This window comes from Scyliorhinus canicula, chromosome 31, assembly GCF_902713615.1.
Source record: "Scyliorhinus canicula chromosome 31, sScyCan1.1, whole genome shotgun sequence".
Taxonomy (NCBI): Eukaryota; Metazoa; Chordata; class Chondrichthyes; order Carcharhiniformes; family Scyliorhinidae; genus Scyliorhinus; species Scyliorhinus canicula.
The window spans coordinates 2,626,077-2,649,745 of record NC_052176.1 but is presented as its reverse complement, the minus strand read 5'-3'; the positions used below and the strand labels follow the sequence as shown (position 1 = coordinate 2,649,745).

The window sequence follows — 23,669 nt, the reverse complement described above, 5'->3', positions numbered from 1 at the left end:
CCCTCTGCTCTCTCCCTCTTTCTCGTGCTCTCTCTCTCTCTTGCTCGTGCTCTCTCTGTCTCTCCCTCTCTCTCTGTCTCTCTCTCTGGCTCTCTGTCTCTTTATCTCTCTCTCTCTTTGCTCCTTCTCCCCCACCCCCCGGAGACAGCCATCTCATATAGAGCCTTTCATGGCCTCGAGAATTCTGCAGCCTTTGAAGTATAGTCAATGTTGTAATGTAAAAAAAAAATGTGGAGTTGAATGTTCTGGCTGGTGGGATCTTCCTGTCCCTCCAACAGAAACCCATGGTGGCCAATTTGCGCAAAGTAAGCACCAACAAATGATAATGTCCAGATTGGCTAGGAGACCAAAGAAAACTCCCTCTTCAAGGTGATGCTGTGGGATGTCTCCCACCTATGTGGGCCTCGGTTTATCATGTCATCTGAAGGACAGCCCCTTCGACAGCACAGCAGTCCCTCGGTTATGCGCTGGAGTGTCAGCCTTGACTTTGGCACTCAAGTCCTGGGCGGAATCTTCCAGTCCCGTGTACAGATTGTTGGCTGAAGGGACGAAACCAGCGTCTAGCACTCCAGCATAACGGCCGAGATTTCTTTCCAGATAGTCCGGCACTCGGAGGCGAGTTCACGGTGAGACGGGCCTGGCTCCACAAAAGGCCACCCCGATCTGTGCTAGGGGTGGGGGGAAGCCTGCTGATTATGTATGGAGACAAGGCTCCCACCCTTTCTGGGCAGGAACCTCGTTGCTTCAGCAGTGAGGGGCGGGGAAAATCAGAAAACGAGATCTCGCCGGTGAGATTCGTGTTTCCTGACTCCCGCGATATTTTTTGCCCCTGTTATGGTTAGTGTTGGCATTGGAACGTGGGTGCAAAGTTGTGGCTTTGGATTGGGACTTACACCCACGACCTTTCTGACTCGCAGTCAAGAGTGCTACCAAATCAGTCACAGCTGAGTGGAGAGAGGCATTGGGTGTGGGCCAAAATATTCCTCATTGGTTGGGAGGGAAATTGGGACAGAGAAGAGGCCGAGGGACAAGGCAACTACCAGATGAGGAAAAGAGGGAATAATTGGAGGGTTAGTAACAACTGCAGTAAGGCCACTTGAACCACTTAAAGACGCAAAGATATCAATGTCACGGGGTTTTTGTCAGCCATATTTATTTGCTTATTAACCTCTCGTTGTCTAATTTACGCTAGGTTCGGCAACATAATGATTTTAAAATTCTCACCGTTTTCAAACCCCTCCATGGTCTCTCTCTCTGTCTCTGTCTCTTTCTCCTCTCTCTCTTCGTCTGTCTCTCTCTCTCTCTCTCTGTCTCTCTCTCTGTCTCTCTCTTCTGTCTCTGTCTCTTCTCTCTCTGTCTGTCTCTCTCTGTCTCTCTCTCTTTCTCTTCTCTCTCTCTGTCTCTCTGTCTCTTTCTCTGTCTCTTTCTCTGTCTCTCTCTGTCTCTCGCTGTCTCTCTCTGTCTCTCTCTTTCTCTTCTCTCTCTCTCTGTCTGTCTCTCTCTCTGTTTCTTTCTCTGTCTCTCTCTCTGTCTCTCTCTTTCTCTTCTCTCTCTCTGTCTCTGTTTCTCTTCTCTCTCTCTGTCTGTCTGTCTGTTTCTCTGTCTCTCTCTTCTCTTCTCTCTGTCTGTCTGTCTCTCTCTCTCTATCTCTCTGTCTCTCTTCTCTCTCTCTCTCTGTCTCTCTCTCTCTCTCTCTGTCTCTCTGTTTCTCTCTGTCTCGCTCTCTCTGTGTCTGTCTCTCTCTCTGTCCTCTCCTTTCTCTTCTCTCTCTCTGTCTGTTTCTCTTCTCTCTCTCTGTCTGTCTGTTTCTTTCTCTGCCTCTCTCTCTGTCTCTCTCTCTTTCTCTTCTCTCTGTCTGTCTGTCTCTCCTCTTTCTCTTCTCTCTCTCTCTCTGTCTGTCTGTCTCTCTCTCTTTCTCTTCTCTCTCTCTGTCTGTCTGTCTCTCTCTCTGTCTCTCTCTCTTTCTCTTTCTCTCTCTCTGTCTGTTTCTCTCTGTTTCTTTCTCTGTCTATCCCCCCCCCCCCCCACCCCCCCACCACCACCACCACCATGTCTAAACTCCTCCAATTATACATATTGCTGAGATTTTTGGACTCCTCCAGTTCTGCGCATCTCAGATTTTAATCACTCCAACATTGGCAGGGACACCTTCAACTACCCAAGCCCTAAACTGTGGAATTAAAACCTCTCTGCCTCCCTAACAGGCCCTCCTTCTTTAAGACGACATGGTGGCACAGTGGTTAGCACTGCTGCCTCGCAGGCACCAGGGAGCTGGGTTCGATTCCGGCCTCAGGCAAATGTCTGTGTGGAGTCTGTACATTCTCCCCCCGTGTCTGTGTGGGTTTTCTCCGGGTGCCCTGGTTTCCTCCCACAGTCCAAGGATGTGCAGGTCAGGTGGATTGGCCATGCTGAATCGCCCCTCAGTGTTCAGGGGTGTGCGGGTTACAGGGTGGTGGGGATGGGGCAGGGGGTGTGCCTGGGTAAGGAGGGTCGGTGCAGACTCGATGGACCGAGTGGCCTCCTTCTGCACTGCAGGGATTCTGTGACCCCCCCCAGGACGCTCCTTAAGTGACGCGAGTGTGTTCTGCAGTTGTACTCTGTTGCAAACAGTAATTGCTGGATTCCAAATAACACAACAGCAGACAACATTATCATGTTACTGTATTGAATTGAAGATCTGATCCTGAAGGGAGTATTTGTTGTGTTTTGCGTTTGCGTTTTGCGGACTGGTTGCCGCACTCATTCTACCTTTTGTGCCCCAGACGTCAGTGTGGACCAGCCAGACGAGAAATCGATCATCACTTACGTTGCTACATACTATCACTACTTCTCCAAGATGAAGGCACTGGCTGTAGAAGGGAAACGTATTGGGAAGGTATGAAGAGGAACGATAATTGAGTGGAATAAATATTGTAATATCAACAAAGACACTAATCACAACATGACCCCTGCCTGCAAATATTGTCGCCATAAACAATCTTTTCTCTGCTTTCCTTTGCAGTTACATTTTACTTTCTCTCTTCGCCAGGGAGATTGACCTCTCACTGTGGTCTAATTCTATGGGCGTCGGGTGGCACGGTGGCGCAGTGGTTAGCACTGCTGCCTCAAGGCGCCGAGGTCCCAGGTTCAATCCCAGCCCCGGGTCACTGTCCGTGTGGAGTTTGCACGTTCTCCCCGTGTCTGTGTGGGTCTCACCCCCCCACAGCACAAAAAGGGGAGGTGGATTGGCCACGCTAGAACATAGAACATAGAACATAGAACGATACAGCGCAGTACAGGCCCTTCGGCCCTCGATGTTGCACCGACATGGAAAAAAACTAAAGGCCATCTAACCTACACTATGCCCTTATCATCCATATGCTATCCAATAACTTTTAAATGCCCTCAATGTTGGCGAGTTCACTACTGTTGCAGGTAGGGCATTCCACGGCCTCACCACTCTTTGCGTAAAAAACCCACCTCTGACCTCTGTCCTATATCTATTACCCATAGAACATAATTGCCCCTCAATTGGAAAAAAAATAATTGGGTACTCTAAATTCAAAAAAAGAATTCCACGGGCGTCTCCCAGTGTTTTCCTCGCTTTTCTGTCAATCCACTGTGAGCTGGATGTTGATCAGCAAGCTACTGTCTGCAGGGGCAGCAAAACCGACCCCCTTCACGAGCACAGCACTGAATGCTGATAAATTGGGAACCCTGTTTTGATTTTTGTTTTTCCTCTATGCAAAGGGATTGCAAATCGAGTGCGGCACCCATCTGCCACAATCAGTTAATCAAGTCTTTGTGGCTGAATATGCCTTGCTTAGAATCATAGAAGGTGTATGGCACAGAAGGAGGCCACTTGCCCCATCATGTCTGCGCCGGTCGACAAAAGCAACTTTGCCTAATCCCACTCTGTAAATACTTTAATCAGGGCCACCTATCTAGAATCCACAACCCAGGTCTTTCCTTTGTTTGCTGTGCACGCTCTGTGATGCTCCAGTGAGCAATCGTGCCGTCTTGTGTGATCTCAGGTGCTGGACTATGCAATCGAGGCGGACAACATGATTGACAAGTATGAAACCCTGGCCTCTGACCTGCTGCAGTGGATCGAGCACACCATCATCACGCTGAACGATCGGAAGTTGGCAAACTCGCTGAATGGGGTTCAGAATCAGCTTCAGGCGTTCAACACATACCGCACCGTGGAAAAACCACCCAAGTGAGTAAGCCTGATTTCCACCCCCTCGCTCGCCCGCCCACCCCAATATCAATTAAATATTGATGTGGAGATGCCGGTCTTGGACTCGGGGTGGGCACAGTAAGAAGTCTTACTACACCAGGTTAAGTCCAGCAGGTTTGTTTTGAATCACTAGCTTTCGGAACGCAGCTCCTTCATCAGGTGAGTGAAGAGGTGGGTTCCACAACCACATAGACAAAGTCAATGCTGCAAGATAATACTTTGAATGCGAGTCTTTGCAGGTAATTAAGTCTTTATAGGTCCAGGTAGAGAGGGATAATCACAGGTTAAAGAGGTGTGAATTGTCTCAAGCCAGGACAGTTGGTAGGATTTAGCCAGCCCAAGCCAGATGGTGGGGGGTGAATGTATGAGACATGAATCCAAGGTCCCGGTTGAGGCCATACTCGTGTGCGGAACTTGGCTATCAGTTTCTGCTCGGCGATTCTGCGTTGTCGCGCGTCCTGACCAGTAAAGACTAATTACCTGCAAAGACATGCATTCAAAGTATCATCTTGCACCATTGACTTTGTCTATATACGCTGTGTTTGTGGAACCCCCCCCCTCTTCATTCACCTGAGGAAGGAGCTGCACTTCAAAAGCTAGTGATTCGAAACAAACCTGTTGGAATTTAACCTGGAGTTGTAAGACTTCTTACAATTAAATATTGGCAGTGGAACCTGTATCTGTAAAATGTTTGCATCTCACCTGTCCGATTTAATTACCATTACACGGAAGCGTTCAGAGTGCTTGTTTTTTAAAGTAGAAGATGAAGAAAGCTTGCAGGGACGGAACCTATTTCTGGGGCTTGGGAAGAAGTGGGCACTTATCGGCAATGCTTCAACTTCAGGAGGGCATGTCCAGTGGGCTGTGGTGAATTGGCAACCCGTTCTGCCCTGCCGATAGTCCTTCCCGTTGACTTCAGGGTGTACAACAAGTGGCCAGTTTGATAGCCCCGACCCCTCTTGCAATACGCCCTCAGCAAGGCTGAACATGCCTTGCCCAGTTATTACAGCTCTTTTTTCCGGTGAAATTGGCATTGCCTTCTTGTCGCCTCATCAAATTGCTACCCCAAGCGCCGATAACGGCAGTTAACTCAGATTCTTGTAATGCTTCCTTTGACAGGTTTACAGAGAAGGGTAATCTGGAGGTGCTGCTTTTCACCATTCAAAGCAAAATGAGAGCGAACAACCAGAAAGTCTACGTTCCACGGGAGGGAAAGCTTATCTCTGACATTAACAAGGTGAGGAATCCTGCTTGTGATTTTACGGTCAATTAAATGTGTACAAAATGCATGACGCAGGGCCCGCATGGAATCACTGCTCCAAACGGGTTAAAGGCAAAGAGTACTTTTCTATCGCTGTTTCATAGAAATCGTAGAATCCTTAAAGTGCAGAAGGAGACTGTTGGCCCATCGAGTCTGCACCAACCCTCTGAAAGAGCCCCCCCCAAGACCGTTCTGAAGGACAGTTCTGCTCTCGCCATCAGTCTCTTCCTGCTTGCACTTGTGTTGTGGGTCCCAATTTCGCTGATGTTGCTGTGGCCGTAGCTTGGGAAACTGCTCGGTTCCCATCATCATCGCTTGTGATCAAACCAAAGCTCAGCAGAAAGTTGAAACTTCATAGGCGTAATACTGTTTCACAGCCCTCAGATGTCCCAAAAATCCTTTGCAGCCAATGAAGTACTTTGGAAATGCAGCCGCTGTTGTCATGCAAGAAAGACGAGGGCCAATTTGCGCAATTTGATAATGACCAGGAGCACCTGTTTTTGGTGATAAAAAAGCGGAATACTGCGAATGCCGGACATCTGAACTCAGCAGGGATGGCAGTATCTGTGGAGAGAGAAGCAAAGTTAACGGCCGGAATTCTCTGGCCGTTCGTCGGCAGCGGGATCCTCTGTGCCCGCCGGAAGCACACTCCTGCCCGTGGGATTCCTGGCGGGGCGGGGTAGCTTCAGTGGGGAATCTTATTGACAGCGGCGAGGGTAGAGAATCCCGCTGCTGAGCAAGATGTGGCTGGGAGGCCGAACAAACCCGCCCAACGTTTCGGGTACGGGTGATGCTGGTTTGAGGGGTTAAGCACTCACCGAGGCCTTTTGTAGAAAGCCACCCTGCTCCTCTTCGAAAAGGTGGCTGAGGCAGATTTTTACCCATCCCAGGGCAGCCGGAGCCTTGGTTAACCTCTCACCCTGTGCCTGATCTGTCGTAGACAAAGGTATCTGCAAGACGAATGGATGTTGCTAAATAAAAATGAACCCCGAATAAGCTGTCTGTCGAGTGGGGTAAGGGGGCAAATCTAAAACACTGCGCCCGATAAGCAGCTTGCTGCGGCGCAGCATGGTCGATAAAAGCCAGAAGACCCCGCTCCCGGGATCTACCCGATTCGCAATGCCTCGCGGGATCTAACGCAATCCCGAGAGACGTTGCATTGTAAATACTGTCCATTGTGGGCGGGATCACGTTTAGGCAAAGCTGCATATTAGAGCGAGCGAGCTAGTCTCGCTTTGATGTGCAGATTCCCGAGCTACAGTGGCGTTGGGATCTATCCCCTTCGCTCAGAGACCTCGGGTGAGTGCTGTTGAGCACTGGGCCCAACAAATGGGGACCAGAGAACCGTACTCGTGGGGGTATCCCCGGGGATCAGAGGCTCCCAGGTACATGCCTTTTGGGCAGGGTGCTACCCTGGCACTAGTGCCATCTGGGGACCCTGGAATTGCCAGCCCTGCACCCTGGCAATCCTACCTGGGTGCCAGCCTGGTAGGGGCACTGCCAAGGTGCCAAGTTGCCATTTACTGTGCGCTGGCGATCGGGCTGGGGGTGCCCTGTGCGGGTGCTGGGGCGGTATAAAAATGGTGTCCCGATCTCTCGCTACACTGGGGAGCTCTGGGGAGTGGAGTTCCTCGGTGTAGAAAACGAGGCTGTATGTGGCCTCGGCCGCGTGTTCCCCGCTGAGGCACTGTATGTTAACAAGAATGGCCTTGTATCGTCATGTTTCTTGGCGCTGTGAGCGCCGGGAAACACGCGGCTAAAAGCATTCGCTACGGAGACTTGTTCCCATTTAGTTGAATTCCGCCCAATGAGTGACAACTATGCGTCTGTCTCAGAGTGACAAACACGCGTCTGTCTCAGAGTGACAACTGTGCGTCTGTCTCAGAGTGACAACCATGCGTCTATCTCAGAGTGACCACCACGCGTCTCTCTCAGAGTGACAACTGTGCGTCTGTCTCAGAGTGACAACTGTGCGTCTGTCTCAGAGTGACAACCATGCGTCTGTCTCAGAGTGACAACCACGCGTCTGTCTCAGAGTGACAACCGTGCGTCTGTCTCAGAGTGACAACCACGCGTCTGTCTCAGAGTGACAACTGTGCGTCTGTCTCAGAGTGACAACTGTGCGTCTCTCTCAGAGTGACAATCGTGTGTCTGTCTCAGAGTGACAACTGCGTCGGTCTCAGAGTGACAACTGTGCGTCTGTCTCAGAGTGACAACTGTGCGTCTCTCAGAGTGACAACTATGTGTCTATCTCAGAGTGACAACCGTGTGTCTGTCTCAGAGTGACAACTATGTGTCTCTCAGAGTGACAACCGTGCGTCTATCTCAGTGACAACCGTGCGTCTATCTCAGAGTGACAACTATGCGTCTGTCTCAGAGTGACAACTATGCGTCTGTCTCAGAGTGACAACTATGTGTCTGTCTCAGAGTGACAACTATGTGTCTGTCTCAGAACAAGCATTTCTACAGCCCCTTTCACAGCTTGCAATGGTGACCATGACGACTCTCAGTGAGTGTTGTAAAAACCCACCTGGCTCACTAACGCCATTTAGGGAAGGAAATCTGTCATCCTTACTTGGTCTGTGGGTTAGATCTGCTGCCCAATGTGAGATCGACTAGCTCAGAACCGATCAGGAATTGAAACTCCCGGTGCTTTTGTTTGGTTTTATTGCCATGTGAGTTGGCGCCTTTACCTATGGGGAGTTCAGATACTTTAATGTTTGGCTAGACATGAAAATAAATGCTTACACCCCACGGGTTACAATGTCTTTTATGTCCTGTTTCCCCCACACCCAGGCCTGGGAGAGACTAGAGAAAGCGGAGCACGAGCGGGAGCTGGCCTTGCGAACCGAACTCATTCGACAGGAGAAACTCGAGCAGCTTGCCCACCGGTTCGATCGCAAAGCAGCCATGAGGGAGACCTGGCTGAGTGAGAATCAGCGCCTTGTTTCCCAGGCAAGTAGGGGGTGGATGCATTCCAAAGCCTGTAACTTCACACCAGCACAGGGGAAGCACTCCAGCAACAGGTGGAGCATTGTGTGCTACATGACCTTCACATTCAGGCATTGAGGCCAAGAACAATACCAGAATTTGTTGGGTCAAAAAACCACTTGGCCAGACAAATCTCTGCTTTCGACTGATCTCTGTCCCAGCTTCTGCCTTCTCATCTTGGCTTGTAACTTTGTTAAAACATGCGTCAAGTTGGTCCTGTTATACTATCTGATTCAGTATTCTTCACTAGTAACTTTTTCTGTGCTTCGGTTGAGAAATTCTGTGCGGCTTCCCTTCGTACTCTGTAACACCCAACGTGCGCCTCCTCAGACCACAGTAAATAATTTGCCTGATCAAATTTGGTAAATGTCGCCCCCGCCCCCCCCCACCGTAATCTGGGAAAACCTTCAACGAGGTCAGTCACCCCCATCGATTACTTCCCCAAAAAATAAACAAAAGTCCTTAACCTTTCCTGTGAACTTTAAATTCCTGATACCCAGAGTTGTTGCGGCGATATTTCCTTCCCCCCCCCTCGAGGGCAGTAAAATCCTGGCTGCGACGTTTACTTAGCAATTAGCCTCTGCCAGCGGAGGAGCTCACTCCCGAATTCCACACACCATGATGCCACATGAATCGCTGATAAGAATGGAACCCCCCCCCCGCACAAGACACTGAAAATCCAAAATAGGAACTTGAGTGCACAAGCGCCTCCCGTCAGCATTTGAAAGCGATAAGATGAATTGAGCGGGGCTCGCCGCTGGTTCCGATTCACTCACTGTTTTGTTTATATGAGACATCCGTACTGCATTGTGGCACGGTATCGCAAGCAAAGTACTTCCTCTATTCTTCTTTAAATATTATGACTTACAATCAGCAGCTGTTTAGTAGGAGACTGCACATTAGCTGGCAGCACTTAAGAGAGTTGTTACTAAAGAGAGGAGCTCTGGCTGTGACCCGACACTTCTAGTTACACAGATCCCACAGTTCTTCTCAACACGGCGCTGGTGGGTAAATCAGTTCCCACCAATATCCATAGAGGGCAGGAATTTCTGTGGGTCTCTTGGCATCAAAGAACGATGCAGCACAGGAACAGGCCCTTCGGCCCTCCTCCAAGCCTGTACCGGTCATGATACCAACCGTTGCCAAAACCCTCAGCACTTTCTAGTGCCGTATCCCTCTCCACCCATCCTATCCATGTCTTTGCATCAGGGGGAAGGGGAGGTGTGTTGATGTTTGAGGGGCCTTTCCTTGGTCAGAACAGGCCATTGTTGGGCGACTCTGCACCTTTTGAGTCTTGCTGGAAAAGAAAAGCATGCTGTCGAAGCTTTTCATCCGGACAGGTCCAGGAACGCCAAATTTCAAAGGGAGCAATAATTTAATTGGCACAAAAATGGTTGATCCCTTTGAAATTTGGCATTCTTGCATTTGTCCTCATAAGCGCAAGCTGAAAAAGTTCAACAGGATGTCTCCATATTTTGGTTTAAATTGATGTTTTTTTTTTCTCTTTTACGTTTTAAGGACAATTTTGGAATTGACCTGGCCGCAGTGGAGGCTGCCACGAGAAAGCACGAGGCCATCGAGACAGATATCAATGCCTACAATGAGCGCGTGCAGGCAGTGGTGGCTGTGGCCAAGGAGCTGGAGGCTGAGCGCTACTACGACATCAAGCGCATCACGGTCAGGAAGGACAATGTCATCAGGCTGTGGGATTACCTGCGGGAGCTGCTCCACGCACGCCGTGAGCGGCTCATGAGGAACCTTGAGCTACAGAAGATGTTTCAGGAAATGCTGCACATCGTGGACTGGATGGAAGATATGAAGGTTGGTGGCGTCACACAGCTCTCGTTTTCTTTACTGCGCACCTCATGCGAGAGGGCCTCCGCAGTAGCGTCTGCTTTGCTGTAGGTTAGTGCAAGCCGCCACGGTCCCCGGCCATGATAAGCTGCTCTCCCCTTTTGTGTGAGAGAGAGAGAGCACTGGCTGGTGGTGATTTAACCTGAGGGTCACCACACCTCAGGCGAGGGGGCAAGGTGGAGGAGGTGGGGTCCTCAGCCCGTACGGGAATTGAACCCGAGCTGTTGGCGTCACTCCGCATCACGAGCCAGCTCTGAGCTAACCGGCACCCCTCCTAGCCCCCCCCGGGGTTCATAGAATAGAATCATAGAATCCCTACAGTGCAAAAGGAGGCCATTCGGCCCATCGAGTCCCCGCCCTCTGAAAGAGCACCCTAAACTCAACTCCACTCCCTGCAGTATCCCCGTAACCTACGGATCAATTTTAGCATGGCCAGTCCACCTAACCGTTGGACTGTGGGAGGAAACCGGAGCATCCGGAGGAAATCCACGCAGTCATGGGGAGAACGTGCAGACTCCACACAGACAGTCACCCAAGGTCGGAATTGAACCCAGGTCCCTGGTGCTGTGAAGCAGCAGTGCTAACCCACTGTGCCGCCAGATGAAAAGTGGAGGGAGATTGATATCCAGTCATTTGGGCATCGGTTAGCATGATGCTTAATCATTAGGGACACGGGTTCAAATCCTACCACAGCAACTGGGGAATTTTAAGTTCAATGAAATGAACTGGGAATAGAATGCAAGGATAGGTAATGAAGACTGTGGAACTAATGGTTTGTTGTTTTTAAAAAAAACATCTGGCTTGTTAAGATCCTTAAGTGAAGGAAATCTGCCAGCCATACCCAGTCTGATCTATATGTTACTCTAAACCCATGGCAACGTAGCTGACTTTAATCTGCTGTCAGAAATGCCCCAAAAGGCCCCTCATTGCATTCAAGAAGGTGGCTCACCATCACCTTCTTGAGGACAAGGGTGGGCTGTAAACACCAGCCTCTCCAGCAATGCCCAAATCCCAGGAGGAGAAGTGCAGTGTGCTCTATATCTCTCTCTCTCTCTCTGTCTCACTCCCCCTCCCTCTCCGCCTCACTCCCTCTCCCTCTCTCTCCACCCTGGGGAAAAGTCTCTGGCTATCCACTCTATCCATGCCTCTCATCACCTTGTACACCTCTATCAAGTCACCTCTCTGCCTTATTCGCTCCAGTGAGAAAAGCCCTAGCTCCCTCAACCTTTCTTCATAAGACATGCCCTCCAGTCCAGGCAGCATCCTGGTAAATCTCCTCTGCACCCTCTCCGAAGCATCCACATCCTTCCTATAATGAGGCGACCAGAACTGGACACAGTATCCCAAGTGTGGTCTAACCAGGGTTTTATAAAGCTGCAGCAAAACCTCGCGGCTCTTAAACTCAATCCCCCTGCTAATGAAAGCCAACACACCATACGCCTTCTTAACAACCCTATCAACCTGGGTGGGAACTTTGAGGGATCTATGTATGTGGACCCCAAGATACCTCTGTTCCTCCAGATATGCTGATGGCCGAATTGGTCCAGTCTATTGATGTCCTCGTGCATCAGTCGCTGAAAGTAAGCGCGTAGGTACAGCAGGCAGTAAAGAAGGTAAATGGTATGTTGGCCTTCATAGCGAGAGGATTTGAGTTTAGGAATAGGGATGTCTTACTGTAATTGTACAGGGCCTTGGTGAGACCACACCTGGAGTATTGTGTGCAGTTTTGGTCTCCTTCTCTGAGGAAGGATGTTCTTGCTATGGAGGGAGTGCAGCGAAGGTTTACCAGGTTGATTCCTGGGATGGCGGGACTGTCTTTTCTCTTTCTTTTTCTCTCTCTTCCTCTCTCTCTCTCTCACTTTCTAGCTCCCTTTTTCTCTCTGTCTCGCTCCCTCTCCCTCTCTCTCTTTTTCTCTCTCTCTCTCTGTCTCTCTCTCACTCTCTCTCTCGCTCCCTCTCTCTGTCTCTCTCTTATCTATCTCTACCTCTTTCTCTCTTTGTCTCTCTCCCTCTCCCCCCCTCTACCTCTTTCTCTCTCTCTCTCTCTCTCTCTGTCTTGTTCCCTCTCTCTCTCTGTCTCATTCCCTCTCTCTTTCTCTCTCTCTCTCTCTCTGTCTCTCTATCTCGCTCCCTCTCTCTTTCCCCTCTCAGCCAAAGTTGCATTCAGAGAGCAGGGTATAAAACTGGTCCCTGCCCAGACTGCCCAGGTTAAATTCTGCACATGGTTGGACATCATGGCTGGATTCTCCGCCGGCGGGATGCTCCATTTTGCCGGCAGGCTGGGGTTTCCCCGATGGCGTGTGGCTGCCCCACAATGGGAAACCCCATTGACCGGCCGGCATAACGGAGCATCCTGCCGGCGGGGTGTAATAGAAATGTGGCGCGTTGAGGCGGAGAATCCAACCCCATATTCATGGATTCTTACTTTCCAAAAGTACGCTGTGTGTGTGAAAACCATGTTGACTGTCTAACACTGAGGTGATGTACAGATGGTTACAGCTCTGTCTGGTAGTGATAGAGATACAGGTTGTTTGAGGCAATGAATTGGGGTTTATCAAGCTCACGAATTCTTCCAATCCCTGCCACTTCCTGACTGACGCCAGTGACATCGAGATTTGATATATAATAAATGGATTTTCATGTAATGTTTGGGTACCAACATACTTGGGTCTACCTGCACTTCTTTCTGTCGGTACTGGTAAGGCTGTTGAAGTGCTCGTGTTGGCGGTACCGTGTTTGGAAATAACACAGCTGCAGGATGTTAGTAATGGTTACTCACCTGACAACAATGATGCCGAGCCTTGCGCCTGAATGTTTCTTTCAGAGTCGCCTGCAGTCACAGGACTACGGCAAACACCTGCACGGTGTTGAGGACCTGCTTCAGACTCACACGCTGGTGGAGGCCGATATCGCAGTCCAGGCGGAACGGGTTAAAACAGTCAACATGGGTGCTCAGAAATTCATCACCACTGAGGAAGGTAAGGCTTCGCATCTCCCACCCCTCGGAAGTGGCACCATTTGCTTTGTGGGGTTAAAGTGGATCAATTTAATAATACTCTTGGCTTTGGCGAGCAGCAACCCAAACTGACACAATTAAAGTAGCTGTATGGGTATTTCCTGCTATAGTCTTGGGTGCTTCACTCCATATATCAGCTGTTCGTAAGATATAGGAGCAGAATTAGGCCATTTGGCCCATCGAGTCCGCTCCACCATTCGATCATGGCTGATCTCATCCTGGCCTGAACTCCACCGTCCTGTCCAATTTCCGTAACTCTTCAACCCATCACCAATTAAAAATCTGTCTCACTGCTCCTTAACGTTTCTCATTGACCCAGCATCCGCCGCACTCTGTTCCCAAGAGTGACTCTCGAAGACATTGGTGGAGACCGCAATTCTCAGCATAATCCTGGTGCGCAGTGCTGACTTAGTGACAGTGTCACAGCTGCGTCAGTGTCTGTATAACTGAAATAGAGGGTCGACAGATTTCCTCTGCTATCACCCACCATTTTGGTGGTTGTAAGATCTACATTTTTTTTCATTTTTAAAAAGAACTTCCAATTAAGGGGCAATTTAGCGTGGCCCACCCACCTACCCTGGGTTTTGGGGGTGAGACCCACGCAGACATGGAGAGAATGTGCAAACTCCACACAGATAGTGACCCTGGGGCCAGGATCGAACCCGGGTCCTCGGCGCCGTGAGGCAGCAGTGTTGACCACTGCGCCACCGTGCCGCGCCCCCCCCCCAGCCATGATCTTATTGAATGGCGGAGCAGGCTCAAGGGGCCAAATGACCTACTCCTTCTTACATTCTCGTCCTCACAGTTCGAACGGCACTGCCAGTAATTGTTCATTGGGGAAACTGTAGGTGGGCCGCCACAAGTGGAAAAATGGGTCATTCACATTTCTCTTCTTTAATAAAGCTCATGATCATGATCTTTATTATTATTGTCACAAGTAGGCTTGCATTAACACTGCAATGAAGTTAAATGGCATTTATAATAGTAACACTCTGCTTTCCCACTAGGTTATAAACCGTGCGACCCTCAGATCGTCCAAGACCGCGTCACACACTTGGATCTCAGTTATCAGGAGCTGTGCAAGCTTTCAGCGGAACGTCGCGCGAAGCTCGAGGAGTCCCGGCGCCTTTGGAAGTTCTTCTGGGAGATGGGCGAAGAGGAGTCCTGGATCCGGGAGAAGGAGCAGATCATGTCGTCGGAAGACTACGGGAAGGATCTGACCAGCGTCATGCTGCTGATCAGCAAGCACAATTCCTTCAAGGATGAGATGAGTGGCCGCAGTGGCCCCCTGCAGCAGACAATAAGGGAGGGAGAAGGCCTCATTGAAGAGGGGCACTTCGGAGCCAGTGAAGTGGCGGAGAAAATTGAGGATATTCGTGGACTGTGGGCGCACCTGGAAGAGTTGGCAGCCCTGCGGGAGCAGAGGCTGAACGAGATCTCCAACCTGTACCAATTCCAGGCCGACGCCAACGACATTGATGCTTGGATACTGGACACCCTGCGCCTCGCGAGCAGCAGTGACGTGGGGCACGATGAGTACTCCACGCAGACGCTGGCCAAAAAGCACAAGGACATGGAGGAGGAAATCCACAATCACAGACCGACCATCGACGCCTTGCACGAACAAGCCCGAAGCTTGCCCGCCGACTTTGCCCAGTCTCCGGAGGTGGATGGCAGGCTGCCTGACATTGAGCAGAGGTACGCGGAGCTGGCCGACCTGGCCCAGCAACGGAGGCAGACCCTGCAGGACGCATTGGCGCTTTACAAGATGTTCAGTGAAGCGGACGCCTGCACGCTCTGGATTGACGAAAAGGAGCAGTGGCTGAACACCATGGAGATCCCCGAGAAACTTGAGGACTTGGAGGTAGTTCAGCACAGGTACGGCAGCCAAAGTAAATCTATCTTTAAAACTAAGTTAATAAATTCAATGAACCCTGAGCGCAAGTGGGCTTTATTCACCTGACTCGTGTTTTATACTCGTTCAAACATAGACTAATCTCTGAGTTAAATATCTTCCAGTCTTGCTGCTCACTATCTCAGTGATAATTTGAAATTATTAACCTCTCCATCAGTGACAGCCCAGCTATTTTGCCTGTTGCCTCACTCTGAATCCTTTGCCATTATAAATGTTTCTATCAAATCCCATCCTGGTCTGCTCTGCTCCAATGGAAATTGTCTGTTGTGCAGTTTTGCTGCAGAAGGGTCAATAACACCCACGGGACCATCAAGTGAAGTTTCAGTACGATAACGCTGGGGAATGCGAGGCGATAGGAGGACATTTGGGACAAATTGAGGATAAAACTGGAGCCGAGATGGCGAAGGGGAGATTTAATTTGTAGAAGGCCAGGGCAGTCTCTTCCCGCGACATCCTGACCAGTGTTTACCCAACACCACTGCAAGGAGAGGTAGTGGCGCACTTGTATTGTTGCTGGACTAATAATCCAGAGACCCGTGGTAATGCTCAGGGACCCAGGTTTCAGTCCACCATGGCAGGTGCAGCTCCTGCATCTTCTTCCCCCCTGATAAAGGCCATCAACTGTTCCATCTGGGGCCTTCCTCATTGCACTGATTCTTCCTTCTCCGCCATCTTGGTTTCCAATAGCTGATGCGCCACAGATCTCTTCCAACTCCTTGGCCAGGTCTCTCACCGTCTTCCACCGGATTTGGTAACCAGCAGACATAGCACTCCCGGGGGAACTTCTCCGACCTTCAACTAGACTTTTCTGTCGAAGATACACTTGATTTCGAGTAAAAAGAGCTCTTTTCTGCGCCTTCAAGCGAGAGCTACCCTGTGTGCGCGACCACTCACACCATGGCTGCCAGTGGAAGTTGTACTCTCTTACTCTCGTGCCCCCCCTCGGTCTCCCTCACCAGCTCTCGTGCTCCTTTTCTCGCTCTTGCGCTCTCTCTCGCTCTCATGCTCTCTCGTGCTCTCTCTTGCTCTCATGCTCTCTCTCGTTCTCGCTCTCGTGCTCTCGCTCGCTTCCGTGCTCTCGTGCTCTCTCTCTCTCTCGCTCTCGTGCTCTCTCTCGCTCTTGTCATGTGAGAGTACCTTTAAGAAATGGGTGTTTATAAATGGGTGTGTATATAAGTATCTGTAGTGAGAGCACCTTTAAGAAATGGGTGTTTACTATTGCAGTGAGTGGGTGGAGCTGGGCTCTCTCAGTTTTTTTACTTTCGTTTTAGGCTGTTTGCTGCAGGGTGTATTTTACTTTCGTTTTCAGTGTTGGAGCTGAAGCCAGACAGAGCAGGTGTACTGTTGATCTCTCTGCCATCAAAAGACTATCTCTTGGTCATTTGGTGAATTCAGAATTATAATTGTTTTCAGTAGTGAATGTAAACCTGATGTGCTTCTGTTAAAAGGTGTTTCTTTTGTCTTCTGGATGTTGTTTGGGAAGTTATGATGGATTACTTAGTGTTGTATTCTTTGGGGGTTGTATTTGAATTAATAGTTGCTAAGATGTTCACTGTATGTTTAAAAAGGTTAACTTGAGTTTATAGAATGAATATTGTTTTGCTTTAAAAAATACTTTTCCATTTCTGCTGAACCAAATCTGTAGAGTTGGCCGTGTGCTCCCCATACCACAATCTTGTAGAAGTTGTGGGTCAGGTGAACTCCATGATACACTTTGGGGTTCTCTAAACCCTGGCCCATAACAAATTGGGGGGGTTAAAGTCACTAAACAGTAGTGAACTCGCCAACATTGAGGGCATTTAAAAGTTTATTGGATAAGCATATGGATGATAATGGGATAGTGTAGGTTAGATGGCCTTTAGTTTTTGGACTTCCCATGTCGGTGCAACATCGAGGGCCGAAGGGCCTGTACTGCGCTGTATCGTTCTATGTTCTATGTTATTAGTTTAAATCACCAGGATCGATTTACAGTCTTTAGTTTGCAGAGAGAGACTCTAATACACCTTCTGGCTGTGACTGCAGCTCTGAAAACGAAACTAAAACACACCCTGCAGCAAACAGCCTAAAACAAAAGTAAAAAGCTGACAAGACAGCCCAGCTCCACCCACTCTGTGACATCACTGCAGTAATAAACACCCATTTCTTAAAGGTACTCTCATTACAGATACTTATATACGCACCCATTTATAAACGGCCATTTCTTAAAGGTACTCTCACATGACACTCTCGTGCTCTCTCTCGCTCTCATACTTTCTCTCACGCTCTCGTACTCTCTCGTTCTTGTGCTCTCTCATGCTCACGTGCTCTCCTCGTGCTCTCTCTCGCTGTCGTGCTCTCTCTCGCTGTCGTGCTCTCGCTCTCATGCTCTCTCACGTTCTCTCTTTCTCGTGCTCTCTCTCGCTCTCATGCTCTCTCATGTTCTCTCGCTCTCGTGCTCTCTCTCGTGTTCTCTCTCGCTTTTGTGCTCTCTTTCACTCTCATGCTCTCTCTCCCTCTCGTGCTCCCTCGCACTCTCATGTTCTCTCGTGTTCTCTCTCGCTCTCGTGCTCTCTCATTCTCATTCTCTCTCGCTCTCACTCTCCACTTTTCAGATGCTCATCAAAACCCACCTCTTTTGGGTGAGCCTTTGTCCACCTGTCACAATAAAGACAGTGTTACGACAGTAAAAGCATGATACCACGAGAACTGTAAGTTACCCTTATCCTAAGCGACTGTGTGAGTTGAATTAACTTGCATGATCTTGAATACATTTTGCTTTAATGCTAGGTTTGAAACACTGGAGCCAGAGATGAACAGCCAAGCCTCCCAAATTGCTGCAGTCAACCAAGTTGCCAGTCAGTTACTAAGCAGCGAACACCGCAACAAAGGTGAAGTGACCGGGATGAAAGACCAACTGAATAGCAGGTTAGACACGAGACAATGATGCAGATACTGTAATCGCCTGGCTGAGGACGGGGGACATCCCACTGGAAACAAATCAATAAGTTACCTGTCAGTTTTAACATGAATGGACACAAGCTATTTATGTACCGTCTTTGCCATGAGTCCTGTTATTTTCCTGGTCATTGGCTGAAATCTTCATCTGTTATTTTAACGGAGCCGCCAATTAACTGCGTGCTGGTATACCTCTCCTGCCCTCCTACTCTTATTATGCGCTGCATTTAAACCTTCACTTGAAGACTTTGGGGAAATATCTTGGCGAAGTTATTGTGTGCAGTGGGATGCTCAGGAGTTGGAGAACTGTCTCAGTATTCTACTGCGGATGACTGGGAGTGGGTCTCTATTTACTGGAGGATCCTGGGGAGTGTGTCATCACTTGCAGGGGGGGTTTCCTAGGGAGTGTGCCGGTATTTAGAGGAAGACCCCAGGAAGTACGTTAATATTTACAGGAGGTCCCAAGGCAGTGTGTCAGTGTTTACAGGAGGTCCTGGGGAAGTGGGTCAGTTTGTACAGGAGGTCCTCGGGAGTGTATCGGTATTTGCAGGGGGTCTCTGGGGAGTGTGTCAGTATTTACAGGGGGTCTCCGGGGAGTGTGTCAGTATTTACAAGGGGTCTCCGGGGAGTGACAGTATTTACAAGGGGTTCCCGGGGAGTGTGTCAATATTTACAGAGGGTCTCCGGGGAGTGTGTCAGTATTTACAGAGGTCCACGGGGAATGTATCAGAATTTACAGGGGTCCCCGGGGAGTGTCAGTATTTACAGGGGATCCCCGGGGAGTTTGTCAGTATTTACAGGGGAACCCGGGGAGTGTGTCAGTATTTACAGAGGATCCCCGGGGAGTTTGTCAGTATTTACAGGGGATCCCCGGGGCGTGTTTCGGTATTTATAGGAGGGTCCCGGGGAGTGTGTCAGTATTTATAGGGGGTCCCCGGGGAGTGTGTCAGTATCTACAGGGGGTCCCCGGAGAGTGGGTCAGTGTTTACAGGGGGTCCCCGGGGAGTGTGTCAGTATTGACAGGGGGTCCCCGGGGAGTGTGTCAGTATTTACAGGAGGTCCCGGGGAGTGTGTCAGTATTTACAGGGGGTCCCCGGGGAATGTGTCAGTATTTACAGGAGGTTCCCAGGGAGTATCCCAGTATTTACAGGGGGTCTCCAGGGAGTGTATCCGTATTTACAGGGTGTCCCCGGGGAGTGTGTCCGTATTTACAGAGGGCTCCCCGGGGAGTGTGTAAGTATTTACAGAGGGTCCCCAGGGAGTGTGTCAGTATTTACAGGGGGTCCCCGGGGAGTGTGTCAGTATTTGCAGAGGGGTACCAGGGGAGTGTGTCAGTATTTACAGGGGGTCGCCGGGGAGTGTGTCGGTATTTACAGGGGTCCCCGGGGAGCGTGTCAGTATTTACAGTGGATTCCCCAGGGAGCATGCCAGTATTTGCAGGTGGCTCCCAGGGAGTGCTCCAATATTTATAGGAGGTTCCCAGGGAGTGTGTCAGTATTTATAGGTGGTTCCCAGGGAGTGAGTCAGTATTTACAGGAGGTCCCAAGGCAGTGCGTCAATTTTTACAGGAGGTTCCCAAGGCGTGTTTCAGTATTTACAGGGTACCCGGGGAGTGTGTCGGTATTTACAGGGAGTCCCGGGGAGTGGGTCAGTATTTACAGGGGGTCCCCGGGGAGTATCCCAGTATTTACAGGGGGTCTCCAGGGAGTGTATCTGTATTTACAGGGTGTCCCCGGGGAGTGTGTCCGTATTTACAGAGGGCTCTCCGGGGAGTGTGTCAGTATTTACAGGGGGTTCCCCGGGGAGTGTGTCAGTATTTACAGGAGGTTCCGGGGAGTGTGTCAGTATTTACAGGGGAACCCGGGGAGTGTGTCAGTATTTACAGGGGTCCCCGGGGAGTGTGTCAGTATTTACAGGGGTCACCAGGGTGTGTGTCAGTATTTACAGGGGGTCCCCGGGAGTGTGTCAGTATTTACAGGGGTCCCCGGGGAGTGTGTAAGTATTTACAGAGGGTCCCCAGGGAGTGTGTCAGTATTTACAGGGGGTCCCCGGTGAATGTATCAGTATTTACAGAGGGGTACCCGGGGAGTGTGTTATTATTTACAGGGCGCTCCCGGGGAGTGGGTCAGTATTTTCAGGGGGTCCCCGGAGAGTGTGTCAGTATTTACAGAGGGTCCCCGAGGAGTGTGTCAGTATTTACAGGGGGTCGCCGGGGAGTGTGTCAATATTTACAGAGGGGTACCCGGGGAGTGTGTCAGTATTTACAGGGGGTCCCCGGGGAGTGTGTCAGTATTTACAGAGGGTCCCCGAGGAGTGTGTCAGTATTTACAGGGGGTCGCCAGGGAGTGTGTCAGTATTTACAGAGGGGTACCCGGGGAGTGTGTCAGTATTTACAGGAGGTCCCAAGGCAGTGTGTCAATTTTTACAGGAGGTTCCCGGGGCGTGTTTCAGTATTTACAGGGTTCCCGGGGAGTGTGTCAGTATTTACAGGGTTCCCGGGGAGTGTGTCGGTATTTACAGGGAGTCCCCGGGGCGTGTTTCAGTATTTACAGGGTTCCCGGGGAGTATGTCGGTATTTACAGGGAGTGTGTCAGTATTTACAGGAGGTCCACGTGGCGTGTATCAGTATTTACAGGGGGTCCCCGGGGGAGTGTGTTATTATTTACAGGGGGTCCCCGGGGAGTGTGTCAGTATTGACAGGGGGTCCCCGGAGAGTGGGTCAGTGTTTACAGGGGGTCCCCGGGGAGTGTGTCAGTATTTACAAGGGGTTTCTTGGAATGGGTTATTATTTGCAGAAAGGATCCAAGAATATTAATATTTACAGAATGTCCCCAGTAGTGTGCTACTATTTACCAAAAGGTTCCAGAGGAAGTATCAATTTTAGAAAATTTTGCCCTGGTGGGGAACCACTCATATTCGGAATCCACGGGTGCGATTCTCCGCAAATGCGGCGAGTCGTAAAGGCTGCCGTGAAACTGGCCGTGTTTCACGGCAGCCTCTGCGCCCCCTCCCGGGACCCGATTCTCCCCCCCCCCCGGGCGGGGCTAGCAGCGCGGCCCCGTGAAGCACGGCACCACGGGCTTAGCGACCGTCGCTAAGCCCGCACGCCAAGCGTCACGGCGGCTGACGCGCACGATGACGTCATCACGCATATGCGTCAAACCCGCGCATGCGCGGGCCGTCATGCCCCTCAACCGCCCCGCGGACTGATCCTGCGGGGCGGCGGAGGAACAAATAGTGCACGGGTATCGGACCCGTTGTCCGCGATCGGTGTCCACCGATCGCAGGCCCATGCCACCCTTGGCACGGCCGTGGTGTGGCCATGCCAATCGGTGCCATGGTTGCTTGCGGCCTTTTTCACGAACGGTGAGAGCAGGTGTGTTTGCGTTCGTGAAAACGGCCGTAAAGGCCTGGGAACTCGGCCCATCGGCCTGGGGAGAATCACTGTTCGCTGTAAAAAAACGGCGAGCAGCGATTCGTGTCGTGGGGCGGCCGTGGGGTGGGGGGGGGGGGGGGGGGGGGGCGGGAGAATAGCGGGAGGGCGGGAAAAATGTCGGGAAGGCCCTCCCGCTATTCTCCGACCATAAGACCATAAGACATAGGAGTGGAAGTAAGGCCATTCGGCCCATCGAGTCCACTCCGCCATTCAATCATGGCTGATGGGCATTTCAACTCCACCTACCAGCATTCTCCCCGTAGCCCTTAATTCCTTGCGACATCAAGAATTTATCTAACCGACCCGTCGTGGGCAGCGGAGAATCGCGCGCCACAGGTCTGGCTCCCTTATTTTCTGTCCATTGACATGCTTCCTGGGTCAGTCAGGCCATACATTGAGGTAACATATTTGTACAATTGGCCCGATCGTGCTAATCTGACTTGGAGCCCAATATAGAAAACTCGGGATTGATTCTGAAATCTCTGTTTCAGCTGGGATCAGTTCCGAGGCCTTGCAGATCAGAAGAAGGAAGCGCTGAGCTCCGCTCTCAGCATTCAGAATTATCACCTCGAGTGCAACGAGACCAAATCGTGGATTAAAGAGAAGACCAAAGTTATCGAGTCCACCCAGAGTCTGGGGAACGACCTGGCCGGGGTCATGGCGCTTCAGCGCAAGTTGACTGGCATGGAACGGGACCTGGAGGCCATCCAGGGAAAACTGGACGACCTGCGGAAAGAGGCAGAGAAGCTGGCCTCGGAACACCCGGAGCAGGCCGAAGCCATCCTGGCCAGGCTTTCGGAAATCAACGGCGTCTGGGAGGACATGAAGGACACCATGAAGAAACGGGAGGAGTCGCTGGGGGAGGCCAGCAAGCTGCAGGGGTTCCTGAGAGACCTGGACGACTTCCAGTCGTGGCTGTCGCGCACGCAGACCGCCATCGCTTCGGAGGACATGGCCGCGTCGCTGAGCGACGCAGAGAAGCTCCTCACCCAGCATGAGAATATCAAGAACGAGATCGATAACTACAAGCGCGACTATGAGAGGATGCGCAACGTGGGGGAGGAGGTGACCCAAGACCAGACGGACGCCCAGTACATGTTCCTGCACCAGAGGCTTCAGGCTCTCGATACAGGTTGGAATGAGCTGAGCCAGATGTGGGAGAACAGGCATGACCTCCTGGCCCAGGTGTATGGGTATCAGATCTTCCTGCGTGATGTCAAACAAGCGGAGGGGTTCCTTAATAATCAGGTACAGCTGTGATTGATTAACTTGTACAGTTGCATGGTGGAGGTCTGTTATCGATGGGGTGATAGCCATTTCAATGGACGAAAACGGGGAGCAACGTTCCACTGGCAGGACACCAGAGGGCACAGATTTAAGATTATTGACCAAAAAATTCTTGAACGAAAGGGGATTAAATAATTGCCGTACTCAGCGAGTTACTGCAATCGGGAATGCACGGTCGAAAGGGCAATGGTAGCAGCCTCACTAGCTTCTGGTTGGCACGACAGCACAGTGGTTAGCACTGTTGCTTCACAGCTCCAGGGGTCCCAGGTTCGATTCCAGGCTGGCTCACTGTCTGTGCGGACTCTGCACGTACTCCCCCGTGTCTTCGTGGGTTTCCTCTGGGTGCTCAGGTTCCCTCCCACGAATACCGAAAGACGTGCTTGTCAGGTGAATTGGACAGTCTGAATTCTCCCTCTGTGTACCCAAACAGGCACCGGAATGACGAGGGGCTTTTCACAGTAACTTCATTGCAATGTTAATGTGAGCCTATTGTGACAATAAAGATTATTATTATTATTGTAGCAACTTGCAAAAGAAAATTGAAGATATACTTAAAAAGGGAAAAAGTTGCCTGGGTACGGGTGAAGAGCAGGGAATTAATTAGGTAGCTACTCCTCAGACCCAGCACCAACAAGAGAGGCCCGGCGATTTGGCCCTTGATCACTATTCATTAACTTGCGCCTGAAATTATGCCCAGGTAAGATGAGGAGCTGGAGGGGCTGTGATGTCTCACTGTGCGAATAATGGGAGAGA

General features: G+C 50.6%; 1 protein-coding gene across 6 annotated transcripts in view; it reads left to right on the top strand.

Annotated features, from left to right (window-relative positions):
• Positions 1–23,669, top strand: part of LOC119959007 (spectrin beta chain, non-erythrocytic 1-like) — a 295,476-nt gene that overhangs the window by 227,475 nt on the left and 44,332 nt on the right. For all 6 annotated transcript variants that reach the window (XM_038787552.1, XM_038787550.1, XM_038787555.1 and 3 more), the window contains 9 exons: positions 2,763–2,875; positions 4,014–4,201; positions 5,342–5,459; positions 8,280–8,438; positions 9,993–10,295; positions 13,153–13,306; positions 14,352–15,222; positions 18,026–18,163; positions 22,121–22,877. In XM_038787552.1, coding sequence (XP_038643480.1) covers positions 2,763–2,875; positions 4,014–4,201; positions 5,342–5,459; positions 8,280–8,438; positions 9,993–10,295; positions 13,153–13,306; positions 14,352–15,222; positions 18,026–18,163; positions 22,121–22,877 — 2,801 coding nt within the window. The remainder of the gene's footprint in view (positions 1–2,762; positions 2,876–4,013; positions 4,202–5,341; positions 5,460–8,279; positions 8,439–9,992; positions 10,296–13,152; positions 13,307–14,351; positions 15,223–18,025; positions 18,164–22,120; positions 22,878–23,669) is intronic.